Source organism: Fusarium subglutinans (assembly GCF_013396075.1).
Source record: "Fusarium subglutinans strain NRRL 66333 chromosome Unknown NRRL66333_c0000175, whole genome shotgun sequence".
NCBI classification, from domain to species: Eukaryota; Fungi; Ascomycota; class Sordariomycetes; order Hypocreales; family Nectriaceae; genus Fusarium; species Fusarium subglutinans.
Window position 1 is genome coordinate 79,313 of NW_023502238.1, and position 19,293 is coordinate 98,605.

Sequence of the window (19,293 nt, forward strand, 5' to 3'; positions counted from 1 at the left end):
AGGTATCTGCATACCCGCAGATAAGCTGGTGCCGGGCTTCCGGATGCCAATGAATCTCGCTGACTTATCCTACAAGAACAGCAAGCAGCACGCAGCACGCAGCACGCAAAAACTTGGGGTTCTCCTCGCCAGGGGCCGAATAAAGTATTGAAGTCTATTGAAGACACGAATCCCCCTCTCTGAGACTTTCTCCGAGTATAAGCGGCGCCAAATGACCCCATGACCCATGTGACCATTTCCAGCTTTGGTGGTTAACCCCATGTTGCTTAGTGTCACAGCCTTGACCACGCATTTATCGTTCAGGATCATAACGACGACGATGAGAGGCGCGGCCTTCCCGTGATGAATCCACCTAGATTGCCGTTGGTATCCATCAGCGATTGCGAACCTAGATATGAACGATGGATCGTGTGATGATAGTGATTTATATCTTTTTTTGCCCCGTTCTGAAGATAGCAGAGTTGATTACAGTCATCGAAGCCAAATCCCGCAAGCTCGTAAGCTTCGTCGTAAGATGTCTGAGTCGTCAACTGGCCAGGTGTCGAAATAGAGTATGCCTTCAATTGAACTATATCACCACTCATGCAAGCCAGTGGCGCCAGAACACCACGGATCTCACAGCAACCAACTGCTGTTTGTGGCAAGTCAATCTGTCGAGCTTGAACTTGGAGTAGGTAACCCTTGCAGCTCTCCCCCCCCAACCGAGGGTGGCGTTTTGGGGATTGCGAGCTTCTAGCTCTTCTGAGAACCCCCAAATGATTGGTTCCACCATGATCTGCAATCTTCCAAGGCTTATACCCAGACTTGCTCCGGCCAGTCAGAGACGAAACAGTGCACATAGTCTTGTATAGCAGCCAGGTAGTGAATATGACAGGCGACGGGTTCCTCGGGCTAGTTCCTAGTCAGTTCTTACCTCGGATCTGGCCTTTTGTACGTCGACATGGGTGACAAAAGTCCCTCGCATGCTGGTGCCCGGCTGCAGTGCTTATTTTCATAGACTCTACTCTGTATGGCATGGAGGACGATCATACCCTACATTACTACTGTGAAACCAGCAGTCTTCTAGAATCCCTCAATCCTTCCATCATTTATAAGGTTCACCCTCATGCATACACGATTTGCTGTCACGATCGATGTGTCATGAAATAGTTGCCGTCTACCCGTTGTGGAATAAATGAGATCTGAGGAATTAACTGAACAGATACACTATCTACTTAGTTATGTCTCTCTGCCTGAACGGTTTAGTGCCATTTTATATGAGAGCTTAGGAAAGAGAAAGTGATTAGAGAATTGTCCGGGGTCTGAAGCCATCCAAAGTCACGCAATAGGAAGACAGACACCCCTGCCAAGCAAACATAGGGCACAGCATAGGCCCCAACACGAGGGAACACGTGCTAACGACAAGCTGCATGTGACGATTACAGTTGCGAGAAGTAAGTAGCGTCACAATCATTTCATTGACACGAGTAAACACACGCTATGGCTCATATTCTACCTCAACTAACTAGCACTCTCGTTCGATACACTCAGGACAAATTACCAGTACTAGAACCCTTCTTGATTTCCTCCCTCCAGGCACTCCTCTCCACCTCCGAAACACCAGGTCCCTTATAAACACTGCCATAAAGTCCAGTAGCCCAACTCTTCCCATCAGCAGCTGCCTGACTCTCCGTAGTCTGGGACTTTAGATACTTCTTGGACGTAAAATGTCTCCTGTACCATTTTCCGTATGTTAGAAGGTAGTAGAGTCGGAAACACAAGAATGCAAACTTGTCGTTCTCCAGGTCTTCAGGGTAGTTGGCGCCGAGATCCACTGCAGCCGCAATTCCGGACATGACGGCTACTTCGTGAGCGTTGACAAGAGTCCAAGACGCTGCGAAGCGAGTGTGATTCTTGGCATTCAGAAACATCATCCACGGAATGACAAATAGGTAGTGAGTGTAGCCGTGACAGAGCTGATGCCACCAGTCCTTTCGGATAATCTTATCCTCGGCAATCTCATTATCAGTCCAGAGCTTGCTGTCCCGGTCCTTGTTGAGATAAATCGTCTGGAAGACATGTTGTTCAAAGGGTACCTTTTCAGGGAATTGACTCTGGTAATTCGTGCAGTCAAAGCACATTTCCAGCTTGGACTTATCCTCGGGATACATCTTGATGTAGTACATGGGTCGATACTCTGTCTTTGCAAACGCCAGACGATCCGATTGGTCAGTGCCATTGATGTTCGCAACAGCCAAATCATCGCGGTAAAAGTTCTCGTAATGCTTCTTCATGTAATCGGAATCATTGTGAGTGATGGTGATATCGTCGCTGAATTTTGCTGAGCCCAAGACCTTCTTTTCTTTCCAGGTGGCTGTCTTGCCGAGGACTTTCTTTGCCGTGTCGGCGAGACAGCAGAGCACAATTTCGTCGTATTTTTCCTCGCCTACGGGAGCATCGGGATCTCCACCGTTGGGGTTATGATGATCGGGCATCGGAGTTCTCGGCTTGAGCTTCACAACAACGCCATTCTTGTTTCGCTGAACGATCTCAGTCAATTCTGTTGAAAGTCGCACGGTGACTCCACGAGAAACAAGATCCTTTCTCCAAGTCTCGTAGAACTCTGAGAATTTGGGGAACACAATCATGGGGGGTTTGTTACTGATAACTGTGTTTCTGTCGGATGGATACCACATTCCATAAGTCGGTGAAGTACACAACCTCTCAAACATAATTGCAGGAACTTCAGGCGTAGCATTGCCAGTACCGAGGAACAACGCCGTCATAGGCAAAGCAATAGTGTTGGTGAATTCCTCAGAGAACAAGAAGAGCTTGAAGACGAGCTTTAGCGGAAGCAAGGCGAAGAAAATCTCAAACCAGCGCATGAATTTGAGAACAGACGTCAGGCGACGAACTTCCTTTTCATGGCGGACCAGAAGCTGGGTTGGAAATACGTTGTTCCAGAAGGTCTCGTCTTTGCCAAAGGAAACATGTAGGTTGCAAGGGTCTGCATGATAGCCCTGCCTTGAGAACATAGTGACGGTATGATGGAAGATGTAAGATCCTCCTTGGACGCCTTGGTTGCACCAGGAAGCTCCATGCCGTTCTTTGTCAATGGGAATGGAGAATGCTTGACCGCCGCAATAGTCAACTGCGTCAATCAAAGTCACGTCGAATTTATCTGGATGCTCTGATAAATGGTAAGCTGTTGACATGCTGTTTTTGTCAGTATCTTTCAGAAGTCTGAGTTGACCTTGACTTACCCAGCTGCACCGGCACCTACAACCAGCACCTTCTTCCGCCCATCTCTACCTTTATCTCCGTTCTGAGCCATTAGTCCTGCGCCGTCGTGCTCAATATCAGTATTAAACGGTTCCTGGGACATAGATGATAAGATCAATCATTAACAAATTATCTCAAGTCTTTAACAGACCAGGAGTTTCTTGCAAGGAGAATTTGATATTAATGCATGATACAATTCGAGTCATGACGGGCTTGACTTTGGTGCTGACGTCAATGACTCAGGTGGGCCATTAGCAGCCTCGTGTGGAAGCCTTGCTTGGCTGGTTGCACCGATTTGAGCTTAGAGTAAGGTTAGTATAGATCTTGTCTCCACGCTGATCTCTGGAGACACGGATTCTTCGATCTGGTGGGGAAGATCGATCTCGGTGACTAATGAAATCGGATGCGTATCCAGGTCGTGTCGCGTGCGCGACGCGTCGGCCAGAACGCGCTGTAGGCTGTATGATATTCGTATGTTCCTCGTAGGATGCTAATTGCTTTATTGTCAAAATGGGAAAGTCTCCTAAGGCTCTTGACTTACTACTCATGTTGGACATGTCACGCATGCCACTGCAAGCTCGTAATGCTTGTACAGTAACCCAGGTAACCGAATTGCATGCCGTCCCGCATTCCACCAAAGCACGATTAAAGTGCATCCATAGGCTTCTATGTGGGAAAGTCTAGAGCAAAGGTTCCATGTAGCTGGAAAATAATTACTCTGCGAATCAAGCTGTAAGAATAGTTGTGAATTTTATTTAAAACCTTGTCTGTCATCGGCTTGGTGATTATTATCTCGCCAAGTTTTGAAGGATATTAAACGTCAGTTTATGTTCTTGTGGAGTCGCTGTTCTGGTTCCATTCAACTTATTGCCTTCTTATCAAAATCGGATTGAACTACGCGAGTATCATGATGTAGATTACTCTCCAAACATGTCGGTTTCAAGCCTCTATGTATTGCCTTGAATTAAATATAAATAGTCCAATTTGCTCACAGTATTATGTTTTATCCAATCGAGCGGTACCTAATAATTCCATTCAATGCTTCTTAATATGGACATCCACCTGATACTGATAATATCATTACCTACCCTTGAGTCAGGGCCTTGACCGAGAAACTTGTGAGTCATTACATATACGTCTCGCGAGCGGATCTAAACCGGAAACAATTCACCGATTACCAGATTAGGTTTCGTACCGTTCGCCCCGTGATAGCCTAAATTGCTACCTTTGGTCCAACGCGAGACAAACAAAGGATACAGCCGGGTTTAGATGATGACTGCATGGCTGAGGAGAAGCTCCGGACCAATCAGAAGCTTCAGAGCATCACCTCACCAGTACAAAATGACATCAACGATACTGATTGTAGGCCAATGATGGCTTGATTAGAGTTGAACTTGTGTGACATGAGATTGCAGATCCCTTGAACAGATAGCGATGGCGATATTCTCGTACTCTTTATCTTTGCATTCCATCACCACTATCGGCAACTGAAACGCGACGTTACGCAAATACGTCCCTTGATCACGGAAACCTACAGCATGCCCTCCTCAGAAGAAATGTCCAAAGTAGACGGCGACACTCTCCCCTCATCGCAAGTCGAAAACGCACAGGGCTACAGTTCCCGCAACCCCCTCCTCCATAACCTCGACGGCCTAACCCTCTACGAGAAGAAATGCGTCCTTATCAACCGCGAGATCGACGCCCAAGGAATGGGCAAATACCAGTGGTACATCTGGGGTCTCTGCGGCTTCGGATACCTCCTCGATCTGCTCTGGGCCCAGGCTTTTGGTCTCGTGCTTGGACCGCTCAAGCAGGAGCTGGGCTTTGGGAATGACGAGTCGGGGAATATCTCTACGAGCTTTAATGCTGGGCTTACGGCGGGGGCGTTTGTTTGGGGGTTTTTGGCGGATATTATTGGTATGATGCTCTTGGATCGTTCGCCGTAGCAGGTCCTCTACCTGGAATTCCTTTCCTTTTGCTGAGATGTTGTCTGACACTTGGTAGGACGTCGCTGGGCATTCAACTTGACGTGTCTCATTTCGTCGATATTCGGACTTTGTCTTGGTGCATCTAATAATTACACGACCTTTCTCGTGTTGACAGCGTTTGTCGGCTTTGGTGTTGGAGGAAATATTCCCATCGACACGACAATTACTCTCGAGTTCATTCCCCAGGTATGTCAACCAGGCTCGCCGAAAACACTTAACTAATCTTGGAAGAACAAACGCTTTCTCTTGGCCTGTCTATCTGTATTCCAACCAATTGGAGTCGTCCTCTGCAGTGCCATCGCCTTCGGCTTCATCCCAGTCTACGCATGTTCTCCCAACTTCTCCGAACCTAATCCTCTAGTATCATGCAACAATGCCGACGCAGGGGAAAGGTGCTGTTCCCGCGGTGACAACATGGGATGGCGATATCTTCTCTTCACAATTGGCGGCATCACTCTCGCCGTCTTTATCCTTCGCTTCTTCGTGTTTAACTTCCGCGAGACTCCAAAATATCTCATCTATCGTGGTCGTGACAGCCAAGCAATTGAGACGCTTCAGCATATGGCCCAGGTGAACAAGAAGCAGTGTGGACTCACTCTTGAACTATTTGAGTCACTTCAGGCAGATGATAGCTCTCTTGGAAGTGGTAATAGTGCAACTCCTGCTTTGGGAGCTGGAACAAAGCAGCTCAACATGGCATGGTCTCAAAAGGCTAAGCTTGAGCTGTCGAGATACAAGATGCTGTTTTCTAGTCCCAAGATGACTCGTCTTACAGTTCTTGTATGGTTGACGTATATCATGGATTACTGGGGATTTACTGTTGCAGGTGAGTGAAGCGTGAAGGTGATTGAACATTTCTAACATATCTAGGCTTCTACTTGCCAAGCATCCTCGCTCTCAAGAATGGTGCCGCATCCGTAAGTCTCAAATCGACTTACGCTGCCTACATCTACACGTATGCACCCGGTATTGTCGGAGTACTCCTCGGTGCAACACTCTACCGTATCCCAGCTATTGGCCGCAAGTGGACGATGGTACTGTCAGCTGCACTGATGGGCATCTCCATCATCCTCTTCTCAACAGTCGACACGCGTGCTAAGAACGAAGGCCTCTTCACTATGGAATACTTCTTCCAGTCCATGTTCAATGCTGTGCTTTACGGCTGGACTCCTGAAGCTTTCCCTGCGCCAATCCGCGGGACAGCCTGTGGTATTGCAGGATTTTGGGGTCGATTGTTTGGTATTGTGAGTCCGTTGATTGCACAACATCTGTATGGGCGCACGGGAGAAAATGGACAGGGAGATGTCAACAGTGTGCTGTATCTTGCTGGAGGTGTTATGCTGGGTTGTGTTATCACAACAGCTCTGTTGCCTAACGACATGATGGAGAGCAAGGATGAGAGGTCGTAAGGACTTGGATCTATGGCATTGCTTCTATTCTGCTGAGCTTGAATCATCTTTATAGCAAATATCAAATGGCCTTTGCCTTCATAGAATCATCCCGTCAATCAAAGGCACTCTCCATAAGAGTACTGGCCAAGATACAGATTCAGCTAACCAGGGTTCTGGCCAATTTGAAAACGCTCAAAGTTCTGTTATTCTATTGCATTTATTACTTGATTGTATTTAATTCCAGTTTCCCTTTTAATCCTCGCTCTGGTAGAACTGAGGAAGCTTAAACAACTTCTTAGCGTTATCCTTTCCAATCTTTCTCTTATCGACATCATTAATAGCCAGACCATCATACCATGTGCAAGCATCCGAGAAGTTCTCGAAAGGATAATCGATAGAGAACAGAATGCGATCAGCTCCAACCTCTCCAAGACAGAACTGAAGTGTTGATGTAGAGAAGTGTCCACTGGTAGTGATCCACAAGTTGCGGGCAAAGTATTCTCGGATAGTCAACTTGCAAGACAGACCGAGAGGCTTCTTGATATCCTCGAACCAATGGTTGATTCGCCACATGTCGAAAGGAATATGCTCGCCGAGATGGCCGAGAACGATCTGGAGCTTGGGATGTCTGTCAAAGACACCGTTGGTGACCATACCCAGAGCGTGGAGGCTGACACCTTGGGCGAAGCTCAGAGGAGGACCGATGAGCCAGCTGCGCTTGGCCCAGAGCTTCTCGTGGATGGAGCCTGTGGGGTTTCGGGGGTGGAGATAGAAGGGGACATCCAAGTCTGTAACTGTTGACCAGAAGACATCCCACTCGGGGCCGTCGTAAAAGACCATGTCGTCTCCATCATCACCAGCTCGTTGGGTGTCATTGACAAGGGCACCCTTGAAGCCATACTTGGTCACAACTCTTCGGAGCTCCTCAGCAGCTTCCTTGGGGTCGTGCATAGAGAGAGTACTGGAGTTGTTAGTCAGGCTCTCGAATATGTGGCATATGACTTACGCAAAAGCACCGAGACGGTCAGGATGAGCCTTGATGGCATCGGCGATATAATCGTTGACCTCAACAGCCAGAGCCTGAGCCTCCTTGGGATCCCAGACATCTTGCACACCAGGTGCAGTGTATGAAAGAATTGTGTAGCCAACGCCATGTTCGTTCATGTACTTGATGCGCTGGTCTGTGATATCGTTGATCTCGGCAGCGTGCTTATCAGGGTCGATGGCAAAGAGACCAGCCCACCATCGTGTTCGCTCCTTGTGACGGGGGAGAGCGAAAGCTTCCTCAAGAGCAACCTTGCCGAGCATAGTGAATGTGATTTGTGTGAAAGGGAGGAAGATGATGTGAGAGTGTGCATTGATGATGAGTATATTCTGTTATCTGGAGTTGAACATGGACATATATATTCAACTCGATAACTATAGACTTGATAGAATACGGCCATAGGGACCGCATTACCCCATTCCGGATAATGCACCCGCCTACGTACAGTAAATTCCGTTGATTCCGTTTGGACGAGCGGATAATGCACCGTCAATGCTAAACCTTAACAGGAACGGCATTTGCCCGCGGTCCGATCAGTCTGCGGGGTACGATCGTCACTCACTGATTACGGTGGGAGCGCTCACTAAGGAAGATCCGAAGTCCACTATCGGAAGTCGGAAGCAGGGTCACGGACCTTACTGAGATAAACTGCTACGCACAAGCTTTGAAGACAACGCAATTCAGAATCGTCACAAGATCATTTAACGAAACGTCAAAATGGAACAGTCGTATTCTGTGCAGAGTCCCTCGGATCAGTCGGTTCAACCGCACGTTATCCAGTTCCTTCAGGCCTTTTATGCCGTTTCCGACACTCCCGGGGAGACCGACAAGTATGTAGACATGTTTGCAAAGGACGCGACGTTTGTCCTCGCATCAAAGAAGGCTTCAGGTCATGCAGGTAAGTCTCCCGTCAGGAATGCAGGCATTAATTGACTGTGTAGAAATCACCACCTTGAGACAGGGAATGTGGGAGGCTGTTGCGTCGCGGAAGCACACTCTCAACAAGGTGTACCCGTTTGGCGCTGGTTCAGACGAGGTCATGCTCCATGGTTCAGTGGCTTTGCAGCTGAAGAATGGCGGCTCGGCAGAGATCGAGTGGGCTGCCAGGGCCGAGCTGGAGAAGACGGCTGCGGACGGGAAGTATCGGCTCAAGTTTTACCAGGTGTACTTGGTGAGGACCTCGCTGTGGATGGGAAATGTGATGCTAACGATTGATAGGATACTGGAGCTGCTGCAGCATACAAGAAATAGACTCATAGATATAAAGTTTCCTCAATCATGATGGACAGTTAATGGGAGCATTTGAGTGATGTGATGCCTGTTGAGCTGCTGAAGCAGGAATGTCGTATCAGAATCTGGATGTTGCAATGGGAAGCATCAAATCAGGACGTCTTCATCTCCTCAAATTAATCAAGTATATATCTGATCTGAAGAGCACTGTCCCTGGTACTTGTGCACAGTAGAATACATAGGCGAGTTCGGTGGCCAGAGGAGCTTAATGTTGCGTGAGTATTCCCCGATCCTGAAGCCAGTCTGTCTTGGGGACGGATGAAGGAATGTGAATCTTGGTCCATATGAAATAAGTCGCTATTACTATCTCATCACTTGGCCTGACCATTTTCTCGATATTGTACCAATTCAAGTAAAACGAGCCCGAGTTGAGCCTCCTGTTCAACGTCGGAGAAGACTAACATCTTGCTTGGCCTATTAAATTGTTCGATCACGATATCATAGTCTACGAGGTTAGCAAGATCGACAGTGCCTTGGATTCAATGTCATTTATATAGTGTCTAGAGATGCGAGAGAGCGTCAAAGAGATGAAGAGCTTGGGTAATGGCTCAAGAGGTCAGGGTGTCCCTTGGCAACCTGCACATAATCCTACGGAACAGATATGCAAACTAATGAACGGGTACCTGACATCAGACAGCCAGTCAGTTTCTGGACTAGCCCCCGCTGCTGTCAGTGCTGGACTTGAGATAGACTTGCAGATCACAGCCGTTACAAACCCCTGGATCTTGCCGGATACAGGAAGAGTCCAGACGCTTAGAGGCAAGGCTTTCCAGTGGCGCGGGATATCCACTAGCATGATCCAAGGCTGGACCAGGGGTTCTTGACAGGTTCATAGTCCGGGGTATCGGCGTGAACTAGCTATAGCCTCGATCATCCTGCAGTAGAGGTGGAGACAAGAGGTGGAAGGCAATGAAGGCGACAGGCTAATGAACCAATTTAACATTTTGAAAACCGAATATGACAAAGCTAAGATATAAAATGTCCCCAACTCCTCTTTTCCCATTTATGCACCGATAATGACACCGTTAGGTAGTTCAAGACCCAGAGGCAGACCGTTGAGGAAGCCACCAGCGTACTTCTCTCCTTGAGCCTTTGCCAACTTCTCCTCAATATCCTTGTACATATCATATGTGTTCATCTCCTCGATAGTAAGAACCTCCTTCTCGTTCTCAACCTTGTATGTAGAGATGTCCTTGTTCACAGAGAAGCCTGAAACAGTTAGTATGAATCATGTTTATGGAGTATCGAGTGACTTACCAATTCGCTCGTTGATGTTGTAGGCAGCCTTGGCAGCAGCAGCTTGGACACGGGTAGCTCGGGGTAGGCGGACCTTGTCGTAGACAGACAGAGCCTGCTTGACATCACCGTTAAAGTATCGCTTGCTGAACAGGATTCCGAGAGCAGCAGCATCCTCAATAGCCATGCATGCACCCTGAGACTGATGAGGCATCATGGGGTGACCAGCATCTCCGAGAAGGCAGACGTTCTCCTTGGCGATGTAGGGGTAAGGCTGGTGAACCCACAGACGCCAGGGCTGAATCTCCTTTCCAATGGCAAGATGTCCAAAGACTTGACGGTCGAGCTCGGGATAAGGTTTGAGGAGATCCTCGGTGGGGAGATCCTCAGATCCCCAGGCCTGTGTAGTGTAGTCACCCTGCTCGCGGGGAAAGAAGCAGTAGTATGAGAGGAGCTTGCCACCGTTGCAAGGAGAGAGGACGATCTTGTCCCACTTTCCTTCTTGACCGCCCCAGTACTCAAGAGCACTGTTTTGTGAGTAGTCGACGAGACCAGCCTTGACGGCCTCTTCGGTTGTGACGTTGCAGTGGAGGCAGCTCTGGTCAGAGGGCTTCTTCTCGGGGTTGATGCCGAGGATCCTTCGAACAGCAGAGCCAATACCATCAGCACCAATGATAAGATCATGCTTGGCAGTGACACCATTCTCAAAGGCGATAGTGCCTGTGGGGAAGTCGATAGCGGAGCACTTGTGGTTGACCAGTAGCTTAGCAGGGGTACCCTCACCCTCGCCCATAGCAGTATCCTTGAGCATAGCGTGCATGTATTGTCTGTGAAACATGTTGTACACGAAACCCCAACGCTTCTCGTAGTCATCGAGATCGTAGACACTGACAGGCTCGCCGGTCTTCCAGTCGCGGTTGATGAGCTTCTTGAGAACGACGGGGTCACCCTTGGCGACATCGACGTCCCACTCGTGCAGCCAGCGAGTTCCGTTGGCGGCGCAGGATACTGAGGCGCCGACTTCACCGGCAAAGTCTGAGCGCTCGTAGATGGTGACGTCGTGGCCTGCGCGGCGGAGAGCGATGGCTACTGACATGCCGCCGATGCCACCGCCGATGACACCAACGTTGAGACGCTTCCAGTTGGGCATGGTGGGGGCGTTGTCCTTGATCATTGTGAAGGTGTGAGATGGGAAGTCTAGTGAGATGGCTAGTCGAGTTGAGATGAGACGATGAGATTGAGTGAGTGTAGGATGAGATGAGATGTTATTGTATTGAATGAGTTGTTGATGATGAATTGAATCGATTTCAAGTCGAGCAACCATCACTATTTAGCTTCCTCTCGTCCAAACGTTATCTACCCCGGATCGCCAACCATTCAGAGTTCATACCCGCCCTGCAACCACTATCAACAACTTCAACCGCCTGCGGCTGTAATTTTCGGAAGTTCCGTATTCACGATAGGTTATCTAGAGATAGCGGAAGTCCCTAGCACGGAAGTGGTGCGATATCCGCTAGCGTCGGGTAATGCACTGCACCCGTTTTGCTGATAGCTGCCGCGTACAGTATTTGCGGGAAACTCAGTGCGGATCTGCGGATCGTGGATGGATATTTTCTGGGGTAGTCATTTGATCAATTGTACCGATGATTAGCGGAGGTTGGATGTGATATGTCGGTGTCGGTATTATCACGACGGCTATCACAAACGACGATGTTGAAGATGGTGATTGTTCATACAGGTTCATCAATTCGTACAGTTCTACAGACAGCTCATTCACGATAAAAATGGATACGTATCCCATAGCGACACATTCAATGTCTCCCAGTCCAAACTAAAGTCACCGCCATCAGGCTGCTGAAACACCCAATCCTGCATCGTATCATCCATCATCTGACCAGTCTGAGCATCTGTGAAAGGAAACATTGTATCAAGCATCTGCTGGGCAGATTGTGACCCTGCCGTCTCTGGCGGTGCATCTAGACTAAACAGCTTGGAGACGTAGCGACTTCTCCCACTAGATGCTTCGTTTGCTCGTCGCTTGTCAATTGCCCCAGATAGAGTTGTCAGAATGTCGAGATAATGTGCTGCTTGTGGACTTTGCGTTGCTAAATGTCTGAGGACGTCTTTGGCGCCTTCGAATGCGCTACTGATGTCTGATTCCACAGGGTATTTGGCGAATATCTCTAGGCCGAGTACTAGTCCTGATGCGAAGACGAGAGCTCTGTAGATGATCAGCATGTAGATTTTTGGAGATGGCTAGTAAGCTTACTTCATAATGCACATGTTTCCCTGCAACAGCCCAGCGTTGAGAGCTTCGGAACATGTTTGCGACAGATACATGGCTGCATCGAGACATGCAGCGGCCAACTGAGTATGCGCTCCCTTCCCAAGACCCTTGGATGTAAGTGCCGAAACCAAGAACGGTCTTGAAACAAGCATGACGGCCAAATAATAGAGACACGACACATAAACCTTGGCAATGGCTCCGTGCTGTTGCGTTACTGTTCCTGGACTGGGATCTGCCGAAGGTATCTTGACGGAAGCAGGAAGCTCTCGTTTCCAGCGTTCAATGTCTTGCAAGAATTGCTCGACTATCGCAGTACTGACCTTCTTCTGGTCATATAAAGTGTCTGTAATATCGTTGATGATGGTGGAAACTCTGTTGGAGGCCATCAAATGCTCGGTAATGCTATCGCCCTTCTGCGCGACGTCATCCAATTTACTACTGCTATTCGATCGGATCTGGGCAGAGGCGGATGGTCGGCCGAGAAGCGAATTAACAAGCTTATCAAGGATACACACGCTCATCCATACCCGCAGCCTAACCAATTAGCCATATCCGATCACTATAAAGGCCCAAACTTACTTTGCCTGATCCTCCGGTCCTGGTTTCGCAGCATAAGACTCTCTGCTATGCAGACCCAGAGCGAGAGCGGCTTTTGCAGCGACTCCGAGATACATAAACGCTGCGTTTCTCCTGCACTCGCCGAGCATGAAGAAGGCCATGAGGAGGAATGTGCGGACCATGTCTAGGTCTGGATCTTCGAGGAAGCCGACGAATGCTTGGCTGCGAGCGCGGCGGAAATATGCTTGGCCTATTGTTCGGGCGGCGAGGAGGGACTCGCATTGAGCGCCGATTGCGATTACTAGGTCGATTGAGGCTTGTTTGAGGGGTGAGAGATTGGGAGAGGGAGAGTAGCCTGTGTCGTCGTCTAGATTGAGGAGAGTCTCGAATTCCGACGCGTCAAAGACGTGGATTAACGCTTCGGTCTGCTTTCATCAGCATATGCTCGAGAATTGTTGGTGTAGACATACCACTACGTAATAAGACCTCAAATATTGCTGTTTCTGCTCGGGACTTAATCTCATCGCGCTCGTCTCATCGTGTGTTGTAGCTGTTGGCGACTCAATCTCAAGCATCGTGTCGCTCTTCTCATTGTGAGAAAATGCCGATGGTCCAATTTGTTGGGATACCAAATTTCGCACAATCTGCAGAAACGAGATTGATGCTGCGCCTCCAATATAAACTAACAAATAAGCATCTCATCGACAAATGTGACAGACTTTCATACCTCTTTCGCCCCTCGAGTTCAGCAGCATCCGTGGTGGATTCGACGCTTCAGTCTGACTGTCCTTCTCATCATCCTGCTGCGAATGCGACGGCGACAATGGTCTATACCCCTCATCCGTCTCCATCGGCTGACTGCTCTGATGCGAACTCGCGCTCATCTGCTCCGTAGTAACTGATCCCGCCGCCGCCGCCTTTGCAGCCTCAGCGCGAGCTCTTGTTCTCGACCCCCTCGGAGCATAGGTGATGAAGCACTGCGACTCAAGGCCGCGACGAACACATTGCGTACAGGGCGCAGAGCCACTGCATCTCTTTTTGGTCTCGCGACACAAGTTGCAGGCTTCTGCAGCTCTTTGGCGTTGGTGCGCTGGAACTATTGGGCGAGGCATTGTGATTCTGTGGTGGTTTGGGGATGTTTGTGACAGTGGCTGGGGGGCGTTCCGTAGAGATAAGGGCGATGAGAGGGCGTCCCACCGGCTTCCGATGGGGTTCCGTAGGTGATAAGCTTTACACCCGTAGACTCGGTTTAGGCTACTGATAGTGCTGTTTGCGGGGTACGGAGTAAGTACAAGTGCTGTGTTTTCACTGGCTGGGGGGATGGTCGCCAACTGAAGAGCTTGACCGCGTTGAGATGGTGACAAGGGCTCGCTTGCTGAGATAATGAGAAGCTCGATTGAGTGGAGTCATGACTGGAGAGGACCCTTGAGTCTCTTGCTGGGTTCACCGCGCCAGTAGCTTATTTGATCCATTCAGCCTCATCGACGTCAAGCAATAGTGAGTCTTTTCCACGTGCCGGCTCCGTTTTTGCGCTTGAGGGCTCGTTCAACTGGGTGCATTTTGGAGAAATGACATCAGTCCGTCCTGGGCTTTACGTACCCTGGAGTCTCATAAGGCGAACTTTTGTTATTTATTACCTTGCAACAGATTAAATTGACGTGGTGAATTGGTGATGTTACAATGAGAGTAATAGATAAGTTGTGCTTATACTACTGATCTTGTCCTTGGACCTAAACAGAAGTAGACCTAGATATTTATTGATCTCAAGTTGAGAGGTTTTGAGTTATTGATGTCATCCAGAAAAAGAACATGGCGGGACAGTTGAGTGAAAAGTAGCTAACAAGCTAACTCTTCCACCTAGAAACTGTCTACAGTAACTTATGCGTTAGAGTCTTTCTTATTAAGCAACTATTATTAAAAGAAAAACACCAGATGAGTCTTAATAAATTCAGATAATGATTTCATTTAATTAATGACGTCAATATCGGAGCCTCGATTCTCACCGGGTTGACATAGTGTAGCCACTATATAAATAGAGTCTTATCTAAACACCAAGAAAACTCTGAATATCAGTTGTTCCCACTACAAAACAAGACCATTGTCTGCTTCAATCACGACATGCGAGATAAGGCCGGGCATAAGGGCCGAATCCGGCCGAAGCTCAGCAAGATCCATCTTTTCAGCATCGGCTATGCCGGCATTGAACCGGAGATAGATTGTTCTTATCGATAAAGTGGGTCACTTCTGACTCTTGCGCATTAACAATTTCATCCCTCTTAATAAACCATCATCACCAAAGACACCAATCCGAAAATGTCCGCCACCGATGATGGAGAACTTCCCGCCGTGTTCGAATCGGCCTCAGCTTACGACACGCACTCAGACAGGGACACTGACCGGATAAGATCGCCGCGTCGTGGCCTCAAGAGGATATCGGCAGCGTGCCAGAGATGTCGCCGAAGAAAACAAAAAGTACGTGCTACCACATCTTCTCGGGTTCACGACGACATAATGAACTGACTTTTTTGTGTGAAAGTGTGACGGAAGACATCCCGTATGCGGGGCTTGTGCTGCTGCAAATGTTCCTTGTGTCCCCTCAGATCGTCTCGTTGTCAAGGTCGACAGGGAATGCGAGTGCGACCATCTGAGAGGCCAGGTAGAGCGCCTGAAAGACCGGGTGAATGAGCTGCAGACACAACTCGCCATGCAATCGAGACTGCCCTCGGAGGCTCGGTCTCAGGAGAGTCAGCATCTGCAGATAAGATCTGTCGTCGATCGCCAAGAACCCGATGGCTCGGTTGGGAGTTTGGAGAGGGGATATGTTGGACGCATGCTTCTGCCAACTTTTAGGGGATTGGGACCTAATGGCGCTTCCGAGACGGGGTTCATGACGGGGCCTTGGCAGTTGTGGCATGGGTTGTCAGCCAGTGAGACGCCTCCGACCGCCACGTCAAACACGTTCTCGCTTCACCGAGACGGCCTCAGCCTGATTGAAGTATTCTTCGATCGTCGATGGCCGCAATACCCGGTCCTTCATCGCCCATCGTTCATGGAGCAGCATTACATACCATACTGCAACGGCCAAGTGAGGAGCAGATTGTCAGCGTTTGAAGTACACATGGTTCTCGCGATTGGTGCATCAGAAAAAGCACGCATTAGTTCAGACGCGCCTGTTGCTCACGAGGTCTTCTTCGAGGCAGCTGTGCGTGATCTTGACGCGGTGCTTTCAGCTGATGACCTCGACTGCATACGCTGTCTTTCCCTGCTTTGCCTGTTCGGCAGCAACGAGCCGCAGTCGGTCAATTTGTGGTACACCGTTGGCATGGCGTTGAGGCTTGCAGTAGGTATCGACATGCATCGGGAGGAGAGCATGGCCAATAAGACGCTGCTCGATGCCGAGATGCGAAAACGGTTGTTCTGGAGCTTGTACACCATGGATCGCAGTGTCTCAATCTCTCTCGGCAGACCATTGGGCATTCAAGACGCTGATATCACGGTACCCCTGCCATTGGTCCTCACCGACGAGCAAATTGCCGGACCTGCAGACCAAGCCATAGCGAATATCCTGCCCGACGTCAGAGACATGTCTGCATTTCGTCATATCGTCGAACTACGTCAGATCAACGCGGGAATCTACTCAGCTCTCCACTCAGCGGGCGGCATCAACCTCGAAGGCCGAAACCTCGACGCCATACGCCAACAGCACTACACCCGTCTCAACGCGTGGCTTCTCTCCGCCCCGAGATACCTCGCGCCACTGTCAATGTACCAAACGCCAGAGTGGTTCCAAATCGCCTATCACCAAGCCGTCATCAACCTCCACCGACCATCTCATGCATCGCCGGTGAGCAGCGCAGACGCCATTCGCTTATGCGCTGATTCATCCATAAGCCTCATTAGCTGCTACAATGCCCTATACGCGAAGAACAAGATAATCTACACTTTTGTGGCGCTGGACTCGTTGTTTATGGCTGCTGTTACGATGCTGTACTCCATCAGAGCAAGTTCCGTGGTCCGTCTCGAACTCACAAGAGAAGTCGTCGAGGCCAACATTGAAACCTGCGTGAGGCTCCTCTCCAAAATATCACACGGCAAAAAGGTTGGTGAGAGGAGTACCCAGATCATACGGAGATTGGGTAATGCAACGTTGGCAATTTTCGACAACACGTCACATGCCGAGGGCGAGATCGACACAGAGTTCATGTCATGGTTTGGAGTCAAAAGTCAGAATCCACCGCTTCGTCAGGAGTATCCTACGCCAAGCATCGACACAGCCTGGAACGATCTATTCGAGCATGGATACGACCTTAGCAGTTTTCAAAACGTACACTTGCTGCTATAGGTCAGAGCTGTAGTTGAAACTAATTTTAAGTTGTTTCTTTAACGGTAATGGATGAGCCGATTGTCAGGGATCCCTGGGTTACATTCTCTGATTAAGTTTTGAACTCCGCTGCATCCGGTAACGGCATTGACTTTAAGTCCAAGTTTACGAGAGTATGATAAGTAGAGTTGAAGCTTGCCTGGACGATGATGTTTATGTTAATTTAATCAGCTCCAAGCCTTGTCCGAGGGTCGTTCATGTGATCATATGTTGACTTTGCTTATGAGATCTGGTTGATTTTGTTTCTGTTATCGTGCTGAGCTTGTTGATGTCATTTCATCATTCACAGTCAAGAGACAAGTAAAGTCAAGTATATAACCCCTGTATGTATATTCAACCTCAAATTAAGGTCATCGAAGTAAATACAAACATCAACACTGCCTATTGACATACGGAGTAGCTGGCATAGGCTTTCTCCGTCAGATTCCCCAATCATATGTGCCCCAATATTCAACAATCCAACTAGTTACTCCAAGGAGTAGGTCAAGTCGCCGAGGCGTGTCAATTAGAGAACCTTGACACAGTTGAGGGCGTTGATGTTGACGAGAGCACCCTGAAAATAGTTAGTATTAGATCTTGTTCTCCCTTTTCTGGGCTACTTACGACAGCCAGAGGAGCATCAGATTGGCAGCAGTAGGAGGTGGTGGAGCAACCAGCGCCAAGGATCTGAACAAGACAGGCGATGCCGGTGCAGCAAACATTCTGGCTCTGAGCAGAGCAGGCGGGCTGGTTGTTGCCATTGTTGCTGCCGCCAGTGCGAGGCTCGACCTCGTAGTTGCCGGGAGCGGGAGCAGCGATGGCAGCGGCGGCCATGGCGAGGACGGAGGCGATCTTGGTGAACTGCATTTTGAATGGAGTTGAGTTGAAAAAAGTTGGTTTTTGGGAGTGAGTGAAAGTGTTGAGGATGCTGTTGGAGATGTTGATGAGTGTTGATGAGGATTTTGAGTCCAAGAGGGAGGATGATGGCCTCTTTATACTTCACGGCTCACACCAGAAGCGTTGAGTTCCCTGATCAAGGACCCGTCTCCCTGACTGAACGAGGTTACTCTCAAGCCATAATACTACGTGACGATATTCCGCATCCTACATCTCAGCTGAGTCCAGTCCATAGACTTTGAGCAGCGGAACTCGGGGCGATCACTGCACCGGTCTGTGTCTGCTAGTGGGGCTCAACTCATCCTCCCTTGGTCTGTGATCTCCGTCATCCACTCGGTATCTGGCCGGGACGAGGGAGAGACCCATGTTTTCCCTGCTCAGATCATGTTTCTTCACTCTTCGTCACGTCTAATTTCTGACAGGGATGGTTGCATTGTTTCAATATACTTTTTGCGTAACAGTACGACTCTAACTGCCGATGCCCGCTAAGTATTTTAGAATTGTAGGGCGAGAGACTAGAGTCCGCTCGTAAATCTTCAGGCCAACGGATGGCCCCGGCATGTTTGGTTAGCGCCCGCACTCTGGGGATTCAGGGCATCAAAGTCCAATTTCAGCTAAGAATAGGACAGAACAGTTGTAGTGTTGGACGAGGAGCAAAATGAGCTCAGGAGAAAAACATTAATGAGAAAACAACAAAATTACATCGTGACACTGCCTTGGCTGTCCGGACCTTTGCTCCGTGACCAAGACGTAGCATCGTCATGGATCCAGGCGCGGTTCCGTGTCTCCCGCGGCTAACTGCAGTGATTTGATCCACGACGTCCAACAGAAATACTCTGCATTACTCTCCAAAGCTGAAATCCTGAAAATGCACAGCATAAGACGTTGAGTGTAGTGGATTGCTCGTGTGAGGCACAAGGGTCTCGCGGTAGCCACGTCGTCAACGACGACTCGAAGCACCCGCATCAAGCGCCCTCATT

General features: G+C 49.1%; 8 protein-coding genes across 8 annotated transcripts; 3 read left to right on the forward strand and 5 right to left on the reverse strand.

The window, feature by feature from the left end:
* Positions 1–1,526: 1,526 nt before the first annotated feature.
* FSUBG_10252 (flavin-containing protein) lies at positions 1,527–3,364 on the reverse strand (the record flags this gene model as incomplete). The annotated part of the gene is made up of 2 exons (XM_036674811.1): positions 1,527–3,195; positions 3,243–3,364. 2 exons carry the CDS (start codon positions 3,362–3,364, stop codon positions 1,527–1,529), a joined length of 1,791 nt encoding a protein of 596 aa, XP_036534286.1.
* A 1,435-nt stretch (positions 3,365–4,799) lies between these two features.
* FSUBG_10253 (4-hydroxybenzoate transporter) lies at positions 4,800–6,658 on the forward strand (the record flags this gene model as incomplete). The annotated part of the gene is made up of 4 exons (XM_036674812.1): positions 4,800–5,178; positions 5,266–5,435; positions 5,481–6,075; positions 6,120–6,658. 4 exons carry the CDS (start codon positions 4,800–4,802, stop codon positions 6,656–6,658), a joined length of 1,683 nt encoding a protein of 560 aa, XP_036534287.1.
* Positions 6,659–6,892: 234 nt separating this feature from the next.
* On the reverse strand, positions 6,893–7,948 carry FSUBG_10254 (2 3-dihydroxybenzoate decarboxylase; the record flags this gene model as incomplete). Its single annotated transcript, XM_036674813.1, has 2 exons — positions 6,893–7,601; positions 7,647–7,948. The coding sequence occupies 2 exons, from the start codon at positions 7,946–7,948 to the stop codon at positions 6,893–6,895; spliced, it is 1,011 nt and encodes a 336-aa protein (XP_036534288.1).
* Positions 7,949–8,402: 454 nt separating this feature from the next.
* Positions 8,403–8,936, forward strand: FSUBG_10255 (fungal specific transcription factor factor; the record flags this gene model as incomplete). The annotated part of the gene is made up of 3 exons (XM_036674814.1): positions 8,403–8,583; positions 8,627–8,856; positions 8,904–8,936. 3 exons carry the CDS (start codon positions 8,403–8,405, stop codon positions 8,934–8,936), a joined length of 444 nt encoding a protein of 147 aa, XP_036534289.1.
* A 1,042-nt stretch (positions 8,937–9,978) lies between these two features.
* FSUBG_10256 (salicylate hydroxylase) lies at positions 9,979–11,385 on the reverse strand (the record flags this gene model as incomplete). The annotated part of the gene is made up of 2 exons (XM_036674815.1): positions 9,979–10,184; positions 10,233–11,385. The coding sequence occupies 2 exons, from the start codon at positions 11,383–11,385 to the stop codon at positions 9,979–9,981; spliced, it is 1,359 nt and encodes a 452-aa protein (XP_036534290.1).
* A 599-nt stretch (positions 11,386–11,984) lies between these two features.
* Positions 11,985–14,168, reverse strand: FSUBG_10257 (nitrate assimilation regulatory nirA; the record flags this gene model as incomplete). The annotated part of the gene is made up of 5 exons (XM_036674816.1): positions 11,985–12,432; positions 12,481–13,032; positions 13,078–13,481; positions 13,527–13,738; positions 13,784–14,168. The coding sequence occupies 5 exons, from the start codon at positions 14,166–14,168 to the stop codon at positions 11,985–11,987; spliced, it is 2,001 nt and encodes a 666-aa protein (XP_036534291.1).
* A 1,592-nt stretch (positions 14,169–15,760) lies between these two features.
* Positions 15,761–17,398, forward strand: FSUBG_10258 (STB5-SIN3 binding protein; the record flags this gene model as incomplete). The annotated part of the gene is made up of 1 exon (XM_036674817.1): positions 15,761–17,398. One exon carries the CDS (start codon positions 15,761–15,763, stop codon positions 17,396–17,398), a length of 1,638 nt encoding a protein of 545 aa, XP_036534292.1.
* Positions 17,399–17,942: 544 nt separating this feature from the next.
* Positions 17,943–18,283, reverse strand: FSUBG_10259 (uncharacterized protein; the record flags this gene model as incomplete). Its single annotated transcript, XM_036674818.1, has 2 exons — positions 17,943–17,990; positions 18,041–18,283. The coding sequence occupies 2 exons, from the start codon at positions 18,281–18,283 to the stop codon at positions 17,943–17,945; spliced, it is 291 nt and encodes a 96-aa protein (XP_036534293.1).
* Between the last annotated feature and the right edge of the window lie 1,010 nt (positions 18,284–19,293).